Source organism: Mizuhopecten yessoensis, unplaced genomic scaffold, assembly GCF_002113885.1.
Source record: "Mizuhopecten yessoensis strain PY_sf001 unplaced genomic scaffold, ASM211388v2 scaffold11139, whole genome shotgun sequence".
Classification (NCBI taxonomy): domain Eukaryota; kingdom Metazoa; phylum Mollusca; class Bivalvia; order Pectinida; family Pectinidae; genus Mizuhopecten; species Mizuhopecten yessoensis.
Genome location: NW_018408899.1, coordinates 2,073,447 through 2,086,604, shown reverse-complemented (window position 1 = coordinate 2,086,604; position 13,158 = coordinate 2,073,447). Strand labels below are relative to the sequence as shown.

At 39.9% G+C, this 13,158-nt stretch overlaps 1 protein-coding gene across 1 annotated transcript in view; it reads left to right on the top strand.

The window, feature by feature from the left end:
* Nucleotides 1-1,336: 1,336 nt before the first annotated feature.
* The window catches only part of LOC110466639 (protein patched homolog 1-like), an 81,670-nt gene continuing 69,848 nt past the window's right edge, over nucleotides 1,337-13,158 (top strand). The window contains exon 1 of the mRNA XM_021523273.1: nucleotides 1,337-1,446. Coding sequence (XP_021378948.1) covers nucleotides 1,396-1,446 — 51 coding nt within the window. The 5' untranslated portion in view covers nucleotides 1,337-1,395. The remainder of the gene's footprint in view (nucleotides 1,447-13,158) is intronic.

Sequence of the window (13,158 nt, the reverse complement as noted above, 5' to 3'; positions counted from 1 at the left end):
TTCTCATCTGTAAACCGTTTTTGTTTCCTATATTCTGTGGATGTAATATAAACTTCAATTGAATTTGTTAAGAATACTTTTATCCACACTTTAGTTGTAGAAAAAAATATGAGCTCAAAGTTAAAGAAAGACAACACATTTTCTTTTCTTTGGCTTTCATGCTTTTAACCACAAGTTAACAAAAGCTTAGAAAATAAAGCTTGTGACAAAAACGGGCACGTGTTAAAAAACTAAAAATAGCTTGAAAAATGTTGTTGTTTAAATGTAGAAAGTGGCAGGCGTCAGCAAAAGATATCCGGGGTCACTATAGCCACCTAACAATTACAAGCTTCAGGCATGTAACATTATATTTTATTGAATAATTACACGAAAAACCACTGTAAGTAATTGTTGGTGTAGGGACCAAACAGACTACACCAAAACTAATAGAAGAACACCGCGATCTTCCCAAATAACTTTCTTGGTATCAGTATTTAAATATTTGTCCCGGACTTGGAACGATATATGGCAAACGTGACAAGAGTTTTAATTTCGTTTTATTACTATTGATTACATTTATGATGAAATGACAATGAACCAGGCCAAGCATTATATATTTTAGCCTCAAAGTAACTTTTATATTATAATATACACTAATTTCCCCTTTAATGCCGAGACAAATTAATTATCTATAAAACTTGACTTTTTTTTAACTTGTGTTTGTTTCTTTTCTTGGTTTTATTGTCAGAACAATAAAAATGACATCGTGACATGTGAACTGTAACTGTATTTTTTATTTTTTTTATTTTCAGCAAGTATGTTAACATGATTTAAAACAGATCTGTACGACAATATCAACCTTATAAATGTCCTAGAGCGTATGATCCTCACTCAATATACTCTTTCCTGTTTAAAATCCGCGGATTTACCTGGTGAGTAAACCTTGGACTATCGATGACATTCATTACACGGAACACTGGGTTAAATGATAGTCTGCTTGAAATCTAAAAGATTTGAACTTAAAATTAAATCCAAGAACACAGGTTGGGGCCAAATTGTGAGGCTTTTAATTCAGACGTATCTACCACCTGCAACAATCAGATTTTAAACGTTGACGTTAAGAGCCAGCTATCAGAGTTTTTTCTGACTGATTATCGTCAACATTTACTATCGGTTCTGACAAATTGCTACGTGGTGGCGTCGGGCCACCCAGAAGGAGTTTCCAACCCTCACATTGGTGGCGCTGACTACGTTAGTCGTACCATCCTTGTCTAAATATTTATATAATGTATTGTGCCTTAAGTCGATCAGTAGACGCCATATCTGGATTTCTCGTTGAGAAAAAAACTTTATTTCAAATGCTGAAGTTGTTTTTAGAAGTGTGAGCAGACGACATGTTGAATATCCGGCATTAGCATGGATGATTTACAGCCATATTTGAAAATGAAGATATCTGCCCTGCACTCGGTAAGTCAAGCATTTTGTTAATTAAAATATTTATTTATTTGTTTTTTTTTTATGTTGTTAAATACTTAAACATGTCATTGTGATTTTATGTCATTAATATTGATATTTTTACGGGCTCATTTGTATAAAATTAAAAGCTGGTTTGATATTTCATGGTAGCGTCCCTATTACACGGAGTTTTATACGTGGATATTTCTATTTCTATCAATGTTGTTATTTAAAAAGTTTGGAGAATTTCATATTACTGACTAAGATTGTGACGTATTCGTTTGAAACATGCTTTTTTTAAGTTATGCAGATTCAGAATGATTGTCTATTCTACAAAGTTTTATGACATATCAAACATGAAATTAGTTAGGAATAGTATACACAAATATATAAATATTATAAAATATCCAGATTTAATTACGTTATTAAGATCTTGTCGATGAAATTTAAACAGTTAATCGTTTTGTTGTATCAGTCGTGGTTTTTAAATACACCAATACCGTCAGATTAAAATATTCGCTCAACAGAAGAGAAATGTTAAAAGGTGAATTATCAAGTTGAAACTAAATTAAAGTGTATGTGTGTGATCCATTTTTATCTGAGTTGAAGGGAAAGGGATGATTCAGGATTGTCTAGTCTGTGCCGCCCGGTATGTTCACTGACAGAGCACACCGTGTGTGGTCTACATGGGATGTCTCCCCTGCCGTACGACCGTAATGGTTAGGGTCGGTAACAAGTTTATTAACAACGTCTATCCCTATCTAGATAAATGACTGTGTAGCAGATAATGGACTGCCCAGTTATTTAGACAGTACGGGGATGAATCTATTTAATGAATAGCTTTGATACGTTTGAAATAACTCATTGTTTACATTAAACGTTTCGCGGCTATTGAAATATCATTAGATATTACACAAATGTGTTCTGTAACGAAAATTTGATGCAGTTGTTATCATAAAATATAAATTATTTTCTGTGTGATTTGAAATATGGGAAGATGATTAGAAATATAGATATTCGACTGCAAATAATAATTTTGTAGCAACCAAACGTCGTTTGAGGTAATGAACAAAGTGGTTTCATAACATAACGCCAACACCAATGTTAATGAAAATGTGATGTTTCCTTTCCTCAGATGTAATATCAATTAGGATCGTTATAAACCTACCAGTTCGCTTCTGCAAAAACAAAGCATTACATTGTTATTCCTCAGAAACATTACGTGCAAAATCAAGGAAACAGGTGCTTATAATACATTTTACATTTCTCCATGGTTTCTCTCCTGTTGATCTGAAGTGTTCCATTTTTTTTGTATCTATAATGCTATAAGAATCTTTATCATATTATGGACAAATTCTTTATTTATTTTAAGATTAAAAACAAAAATACTGACGTGTCTCATGGATCAAGCCATCACTAATCTGGTTATCCCACTATCCAGTCACCACTTATCTAGTTGGTCCACTATCTAGCCACCACTAATCTAGTTGCTTCACTATCTAGCCACCACCAATCTGGTTGTCCCACCATCCAGTCATCACTAATCTGGTTGTCCCACCATCCAGCCACCACTAATCTGGTTGTCCCACCATCCAGACACCACTAATCCGGTTGTCCCACTATCCAGCCACCACTAATCTGGTTGTCCTACTATCCAGCCACCACCAATCTGGTTGTCCCACAATCCAGCCACCACCAATCTGGTTGTCCCACCATCCAGACACCACTAATCCGTTGCTCCACTTTCCATCCACCACTTATCTGGTTGTTCCACTATCTAGTCACCACTAATCTGGTTGTCCCACTATCCAGCCACCACTTATCTGGTTTCTCCACTATCCAGCCACCACTAATCTGGTTGCTCCAATATCCAGCCACCACTGATCTGGTTGTTCCACTATCCAGCCACCACTAATCTAGTTGTTCCACTATCCAGCCACAACTAATCTGGTTGTCCCACCATCCAGCCACCACCAATCTGGTTTTCCCACCATCCAGCCACCACCAATCTGGTTATCCCACCATCCAGACACCACTAATCCGGTTGCTCCACTTTCCATCCACCACTTATCTGGTTTCTCCACTATCCAGCCACCACTAATCTGGTTGCTCCAATATCCAGCCACCACTGAATTGGTTGTTCCACTATCCAGCCACCACTAATCTAGTTGTTCCACTATCCAGCCACCACTAATCTGGTTGCTCCACTAACTTTTGAGGTTTTCTTATTTAATAAAAAAAATATGTGGCAGTAATGCACTCAACCTGAATATATGGTTGTACTCAGGTGGTAATATTAGGGAGGCTGAACTATTACTAGCTTCGATTAGGATAGTTACAGTGTATTGATAGCTGGATTAAGGAGGCAATACTGTATTGGTGGCTGGATTAGGGAGGCAACACTGTATTGGTGGATGATAAGGGAGGCTCCGCTGTTTTGGTAGCTGGATTAGGGAGGCAATACTGTATTGGTAGCTGGATTTAGGAGGCAATACTGTTTTGGTAGCTGGATAAGGGGGGTAATACTGTATTGGTGGCTGGATTAAGGAGGCAACACTGTTTTGGTGGCTGGATTAAGGAGGCAATACTGTTTTGGTACCTGGATTTAGGAGGCAATACTGTTTTGGTAGCTGGATTTAGGAGGCAATACTGTTTTGGTAGCTGGATAAGGGAGGTAATACTGTATTGGTGGCTGGATTAAGGAGGCAACACTGTTTTGGTAGCTGGATTAAGGAGGCAATACTGTATTGGTAGCTGGATTTAGGAGGCAATACTGTTTTGGTGGATGATAAGGGAGGCAATACTGTATTGGTGGCTGGATTAAGGAGGCAATACTGTATTGGTGGCTGGATTTAGGAGGCAACACTGTATTGGTGGATGATAAGGGAGGCAATACTGTATTGGTGGCTGGATTAAGGAGGTAATACTGTATTGGTGGCTGGATTAGGGAGGCAATACTGTATTGGTGGCTGGATTTAGGAGGCAATACTGTTTTGGTAGCTTGATTAAGGAAGCAATCCTGTTTTGGTTGCTGGATTAAGGAGGCATTACTGTATTGGTGGCTGGATTAGGGAGGCAACACTGTTTTGGTAGCTGGGTTAAGGAGGCAATACTGTATTGGTAGCTGGATTTAGGAGGCAATACTGTATTGGTGGCTGGATTTAGGAGGCAATACTGTTTTGGTAGCTTGATTAAGGAAGCAATCCTGTTTTGGTTGCTGGATTAAGGAGGCATTACTGTATTGGTGGCTGGATTAAGGAGGCAATACTGTTTTGATAGCTGGATTAGGGAGGCAATACTGTTTTGGTTGCTGGATAAGGGAGGCAATACTGTTTTGATGGCTGGATTGAGGAGGCAATACTGTTTTGGTAGCTGGATTAAGGAAGCATTACTGTTTTGATGGCTGGATCAAGGAGGCAATACTGTTTTGGTAGCTGGATTAAGGAGGCAATACTGTATTGGTGGCTGGATTATGGAGGCAATACTGTATTGGTGGCTTGATAAGGGAGGCTCCGCTGTTTTGGTATGATGGCTGGATCAAGGAGGCAATACTGTTTTGGAGGCTGGATTAAGGAGGCCATACTGTTTTGGTAGCTGGGTTAGGGAGGCAATACTGTTTTGGTGGCTGGGTTAAGGAGGCAATACTGTTTTAGTAGCTGGATTAAGGAGGCAATTCTGTTTTGGTAGCTGGATTAAGCAAGCATTACTGTATTGATGGCTGGATAAGGGAGGCTCCGCTGTTTTGGTAGCTAGATTAAGGAGGCAATACTGTTTTGGTAGCTAGATTAAGGAGACAATACTGTATTGGTAGCTGGATTAAGGAAGCATTACTGTATTGGTGGCTGGATTAGGGAGGCAATACTGTATTGGTAGCTGGATTATGGAGGCAATTCTGTATTGGTGGCTGGATAAGGGCGGCTCCGCTGTTTTGGTAGCTAGATTAAGGAGGCAATACTGTTTTGATGGCTGGATTAAGGAGGCATTACTGTATTGGTGGCTGGATTAAGGAAGCATTACTGTATTGGTGGATGGTAAAGGAGGCTCCGCTGTTTTGGTAGCTAGATTAAGGATGCAATACTGTTTTGATGGCTGGATATGGGAGGCAATACTGTTTTGGTGGCTGGATTTACGAGGAGGCAATACTGTTTTGGGGGCTGGATTAAGGAGGCAATACTGTATTGGTGGCTGGATTAAGGAGGCATTACTGTATTGGTAGCTGGATTAAGGAGGCAACACTGTATTGGTGGATGATAAAGGAGGCTCCGCTGTTTTGGTAGCTGGATTAGGGAGGCAATACTGTATTGGTGGCTGGATTAAGGAGGCAACACAGTATTGGTGGCTGGATTAAGGAGGCAACACAGTATTGGTGGCTGGATTAAGGAGGCAACACAGTATTGGTGGCTGGATTAAGGAGGCAACACAGTATTGGTGGCTGGATTAAGGAGGCAACACAGTATTGGTGGCTGGATTAAGGAGGCAACACAGTATTGGTGGCTGGATTAAGGAGGCAACACTGTATTGGTGGCTTGATTAAGGAGGCAACACTGTATTGGTGGCTGGATTAAAGAGGCAATACTGTATTGGTAGCTGGATTAAGGAGGCATTACTGTATTGGTGGCTGGATTAAGGAGGCAATTCTGTATTGGTGGCTGGATTAAGGAGGCAACACTGTATTGGTGGCTGGATTAAGGAGGCAACACTGTATTTGTGGATGATAAGGGAGGCTCCGCTGTTTTGGTAGCTGGATTAGGGAGGCAATACTGTATTGGTGGCTGGATTAAAGAGGCAATACTGTATTGGTGGCTGGATTAAGGAGGCAATAATGTTTTAGTGGCTGGATTAAGGAGGCAATACTGTTTTAATAGCTGGATTAGGGAGGCAATACTGTTTTGGTCTCCTTCAATGACTGGTTTTAGTGGCTGGATTAAGGAGGCAATACTGTTTTAATAGCTGGATTAGGGAGGCAATTCTGTTTTGGTGGCTGGATAAGGGAGGCAATACTGTTTTGGTAGCTGGATTAAGGAGACAATACTGTATTGGTGGCTGGATTAAGGAGACAATACTGTTTTTGTGGCTGGATTAAGGAGACAATACTGTTTTGGGGGCTGGATTTACGAGGCATTACTGTATTGGTGGCTGGATTAAGGAAGCATTACTGGATTGGTGGCTGGATTAAGGAAGCATTACTGTATTGGTGGCTGGATTAGGGAGGCAATACTGTATTGGGGGCTGGATTAGGGAGGCAATACTGTATTGGTGGGTGGATTAAGGAGGCAATACTGTATTGGTGGCTGGATTTAGGAGGCAATACTGTTTTGGTAGCTGGATTAAGGAGACAATACTGTATTGGTGGATTAGGGAGGCAATACTGTATTGGTGGCTGGCTTAGGGAGGCAATACTGTATTGGTGGCTGGATTAGGGAGGCAATACTGTATTGGTAGCTGGATTATGGAGGCAATACTGTAAGGAGGCAATTCTGTATTGGTGGCTGGATTAAGGAGGCAATACTGTTTTGGTGGCTGGATAAGGGAGGCAATACTGTTTTGGTAGCTGGATTAAGGAAGCATTACTGTATTGGTGGCTGGATTAGGGAGGCAATACTGTCTTGGTGGCTGGATTAAGGAGGCAATACTGTTTTGATGGCTGGATTAAGGAGGCAATACTGTATTGGTGGTTGGATTAAGGAGGCAATACTGTATTGGTGGCTGGATTAAAGATGCAATACTGTATTGGTAGCTGGATTAAGGAGGCAATACTGTATAAGGGAGGCAATACTGTATTGGTGGCTGGATTAAAGAGGCATTACTGTATTGGTAGCTGGATTAAAGAGGCAACACTGTATTGGTGGATGATAAAGGAGGCTCTGCTGTTTTGGTAGCTGGATTAGGGAGGCAATACTGTATTGGTAGCTGGATTAAGGAGGCAACACTGTATTGGTGGATGATAAAGGAGGCTCTGCTGTTTTGGTAGCTGGATTAGGGAGGCAATACTGTATTGGTAGCTGGATTAAGGAGGCAATACTGTTTTGGTGGCTGGATAAGGGGGGCAATACTGTTTTGGTGGCTGGATTTAGGGGGCAATACTGTTTTGGTAGCTGGATTAAGGAAGCATTACTGTATTGGTGGCTGGATTAGGGAGGCAATACTGTATTGGTAGCTGGATTATGGAGGCAATACTGTAAGGAGGCAATTCTGTATTGGTGGCTGGATTAAGGAGGCAATACTGTTTTGGTAACTGGATAAGGGAGGCAATACTGTTTTGGTGGCTGGATAAGGGAGGCCCCGCTGTTTTGGTAGCTGGATTAAGGAGGCAATACTGTTTTGGTAACTGGATAAGGGAGGCAATACTGTTTTGGTGGCTGGATAAGGGAGGCTCCGCTGTTTTGGTGGCTGGATTAAGGAGGCAATACTGTTTTTGTGGCTGGATTAAGGAGGCAATACCGTTTTTGTGGCTGGATTAAGGAGGCAATACTGTTTTAATAGCTGGATTAGGGAGGCAATACTGTTTTGGTCTCCTTCAATGACTGGTTTTAGTGGCTGGATTAAGGAGGCAATACTGTTTTGGTAGCTAGATTAAGGAGGCAATACTGTTTTGGTGGCTGGATAAGGGGGGCAATACTGTTTTGGTGGCTGGATTTAGGGGGCAATACTGTTTTGGTAGCTGGATTAAGGAAGCATTACTGTATTGGTGGGTGGATTAAGGAGGCAATACTGTTTTGGTAGCTGGATTAAGGAGACAATACTGTATTGGTGGATTAGGGAGGCAATACTGTATTGGTGGCTGGATTAAAGAGGCAATACTGTATTGGTGGCTGGATTATGGAGGCAATACTGTATTGGTGGCTGGATTAGGGAGGCTCCACTGTTTTGGTGGCTGGATTAAGGAGGCAATACTGTATTGGTGGCTGATTTAGGAGGCAATAATGTTTTAGTGGCTGGATTAAGGAGGCAATACTGTTTTAATAGCTGGATTAGGGAGGCAATACTGTTTTGGTGGCTGGATAAGGGAGGCAATACTGTTTTGATGGCTGGATTTAGGAGGCAATACTGTTTTGGTAGCTGGATTAAGGAAGCATTACTGTATTGGTGGCTGGATTAAGGAGGCAATACTGTTTTGGTAGCTAGATTAAGGAGGCAATACTGTTTTGATGGCTGGATTAAGGAGGCAATACTGTATTGGTGGCTGGATTTAGGAGGCAATACTGTTTTAGTGGCTGGATTAAGGAGGCAATACTGTTTTAATAGCTGGATTAGGGAGGCAATACTGTTTTGGTGGCTGGATAAGGGAGGCAATACTGTTTTGATGGCTGGATTTAGGAGGCAACACTGTATTGGTGGCTGGATTTAGGAGGCAATACTGTTTTAATAGCTGGATTAGGGAGGCAATACTGTTTTGGTGGCTGTATAAGGGAGGCAATACTGTTTTGATGGCTGGATTTAGGAGGCAATACTGTTTTGGTAGCTGGATTAAGGAAGTATTACTGTATTGGTGGCTGGATTAAGGAGGCAATACTGTTTTGGAAGCTAGATTAAGGAGGCAATACTGTTTTTGTGGCTGGATTAAGGAGGCAATACTGTATTGGTGGCTGGATAAGCGAGGCTCCGCTGTTTTGGTAGCTGGATTAAGGAAGCATTACTGTTTTCTCCTTAATCCAGCCACCATTACTGTATTGGTGGCTGGATAAGCGAGGCTCCGCTGTTTTGGTAGCTATATTAAGGAGGCAATACTGTTTTGATGGTTGGATTAAGGAGGCAATACTGTATTGGTGGCTGTATAAGGGAGGCAATACTGTTTTGGTAGCTGGATTTAGGAGGCAATACTGTTTTGATGTCTGGATTAAGGAGGCAATACCGTTTTGGTGGCTGGATTAAGGAGGCATACTGTTTTTGTGGCTGGATTAAGGAGGCCATACTGTATTTGTGGATGGATTAGGGAGGCTCCGCTGTTTTGGTAGCTGGATTAAGGAAGTATTACTGTATTGGTGGCTGGATTAAGGGGGCAATACCGTTTTTGTGGCTGGGTTAAGGAGGCAATACTGTTTTGGTAGCTGGGTTAAGGAGGCAATACTGTATTGGTGGCTGGATTTACGAGGCATTACTGTATTGGTGGCTGGATTAAAGAGGCAATACTGTATTGGTAGCTGGATTAAAGAGGCAATACTGTATTGGTAGCTGGATTAAAGAGGCAATACTGTATTGGTAGCTGGATTAAGGAGGCAATACTGGTTTGGAAGCTAGATTAAGGAGGCAATACTGTTTTAATAGCTGGATTAGGGAGGCAATACGGTTTTGGTGGCTTGATAAGGGAGGCAATACTGTTTTGATGGCTGGATTTAGGAGGCAACACTGTATTGGTGGCTGGATTTAGGAGGCAATACTGTTTTGATGGCTGGATTGAGGAGGCAATACTGTATTGGTGGGCGGTTTCGGCGGCAATAATGTTTTAGTGGCTGGATTAAGGAGGCAATAACGATTTTGTGGCTGGATTAAGGAGGGAATACTGTTTTGGTGGCTGGGTTAAGGAGGCAATACTGTTTTGGTGGCTGGATTTACGAGGCATTACTGTTTTGGTGGCTGGTTTAAGGAAGCATTACTGTTTCCTCCTTAATCCAGCCACCATTACTGTATTGGTGGCTGGATAAGCGAGGCTCCGCTGTTTTGGTAGCTATATTAAGGAGGCAATACTGTTTTGGTGGCTGGATTAAGGATGCTACATTTTATTTGTAGTTGAATGAGCATGATACAGAGTATTTGTGACTTGATGAGCAATGTTTAATTGTATTGGATTTTCCGTGTTACTATTTGAGGTCACACCTCTTTAAGGTTGTGGATTATTATATGATTATATTTCTCCAATGGAAAGTGTAACGTACATAATAATACCACATCGTACGCAACCAGTTGTCCACCTCTTTTATTAACGTATTTTGCTTTTGCGTGATAGCTATTTCAACATTTCCTACAGTGTATGTAAAACAAATCAATCTGATGGACTGCTGTGCTAACAAGTACTTAATGGTTGGTTACAATTGGTTAATTTAGAGTCAGAAAGTGTAACAGATATAGTAAAACGTTACGAAGCAGTGCAACAATATCGCGGACCTAGCAATATAAACAGGAATATGTCATTTTATGGTTAATTCCAGATCTAAACACAACCTGTATTATTCACTATTTGAAATATCTAAAGCGGTACAATTATTTTCGCTGTGTTATGAAAGTTTCAGAAATACTACCATTGAATTTAAAATTAGCACTTAAGTGTCAATATAATAATTCAAAAATAATTGTTGACTCAAGTATGAACCCAAAGCAAGTATATATAAGTTTCTCGTTCTGGTAAAACGGTAATGGATATCTCTACACAGCTGTACGAGGGCCACACGATTTCTTTGTGTAGATATGTCTACACAGCTGTACGAGGGCCACACGATTTTTTGTCTAGATATATCTACACAGCTGTACGAGGGCCACACGATTTCTTTGTGTAGATATATCTACACAGCTGTACGAGGGCCACACGGTTTCTTTGTGTAGATATGTCTACACAGCTGTACGAGGGCCACACGATTTCTTTGTGTAGATATATCCATTAACGTTTTACCGGAATGACTACACGTATATTTATTACATTTATGAACAAATTTTACCATTCAGTAAATTAAATGACTAAAAGATAACTTAACAACAGCTGCTTGCTATGGCACTTATTATAGGCTCATGAAGAGAATCAAATATAGCTTTTGATACAATTTACCATGTTTTAATTTAAAACAACCAGAAAAGGCCGTCAACAATGCTAAAAAAATGCTTAAAATCAGTAGGAACTCATCTTTTAAACTGTATATAACTTGACAAATTAGTACATGATCCTTGTTAGAGTTATCTCACCTTAGAATGTGTTGATTAGGGTAATCTGATAATAAGATATATCCTATGTGATATCAAACAATGCAGTACTTTTTACATGCGCCATCAACAGTTTTCAGTGAGTTTCAGTGAGGAGCTCTTTTGGAAATTGTATGGCACAGAAAGGTAGCATGTACCCTTAAGATGATAGATCAAGATTATGTCATAATTCTTTCTTAATGGTTGTAAGCGATAAGAAATTAACGTGTAGAAGAAACATTTACACCATTTTTCTCGATCACAAAACATGTCTAAAAGGTGTGGTTAACCTTTGGAATTTTTATATATTTTTCCGTGTGCCACCGATCAAACAAAGATTACCCAGTAAAACGTATTTGGATAAAAATCAGCTGTAAAATTGTTGAATGTATAAAAGAATGTTGAATGGACACTGTCATGTACAACTTAAACGGAATTGAGGTGATAATAACTAAATTATAGTGGATGTATGGGAAATTGATTTGTTTTGTGTACCGTTCACCCGGGGGCAAACTTGTGTACTTTACCAAAAGGAACAATAAATTATGATAAATATCCTCTTCGACGGTGGCCTCAACCCGCAAAGTGACATGACGGCCAATTTAGTTAGTACATATCAGTCCCCTATTCTCTGTGCGTAGCTAGACGAGATAGAACCATCGCAAGGAACAATTTACCTCACCATAAATTGACAGTTACTTCACATGTACCTGGCTCTAAATTGTCTTTATTCTACCTCTCAAAAACTAATAAAAATCACCCATTGAGAGCCATGCTATCCGTCAGTTGATTGACGGCTCCCCCGTACGTTATAGGCCGACAGAGAGACGAGAAACCTCTGCAAACAGGTATACATGTAATGAAATTAATATGTTTACTGAAAGCAAAAATCTGAAATGCCACCCACGAATAACTCGGTCTTCATACGTTGTAAGAGTAAATACTCTATTTTTTCTTTTGTAAGGGATCCTGTTCCTTTTTATACTTCTTAACAAATGATTGTTACTTTTAACCTAGTAGTTACTGTGAGGAGTTGTTTGTGCGCTGGAGCTGAAGCGTGTAGGTAGTACATCACTTAAGGTCGAGACAAACTCACAATTGACAAATTGCACAATTTTATTTTATACTTTTCCTCTCTTTTGGCTTGTTGTGAAATTAAAGATTGTGCAAAATGAGGTAAAAACTTATGTGTTGGAAGTTAATAACCTTTTTAATGGGTGGGGAAATAACTTCTATCTGGAAATTATATTTGGGAAAGCCGTAAATCTTACATAAATTTTAATTATAATTGCTTCATGTTCCCCTGACATCGTGGGTGGTCTGCCGCCCAGTTTAGCGAGGATTTAGAGTGGCTCCCCAGTAACACGGCTGCACACTGTCGTGGAGATAGCCCGTATTATCTTAATACTAATCTTAATACAGAGGATCTGTCAGAGCAGTTCCAGTCAGACTGGGACTCTTCACAAACACTCGCGTATTGAAACCTAGGCCAATCCAAAGTAATGTATTGTTGAACATATATACGTAGATTTACTGCATAGGATAACACATTTTTACTCCCATGCCTTACTTGTTACGCTGTATCAGGTATTCAGACCTGCATCTGGCATAGGATTGTTTTTCTTCTTTTTTTTTGGATTTTTTTTCAAGTACAACTTTATTTATTAATTATATTACAAGTTAAGGGGAAAAGATACAAGTTTTGTCTTTGGAAAGTCCTATTAGTCAAACAAAAACTATAATCCAAAAGTTAAGGGTTACACTATTGTTGATACCAGCTGATTTTGCTGAAAATGCTTATGTTTTTAGTCTATAAAGACAGATATCAAGTATTTA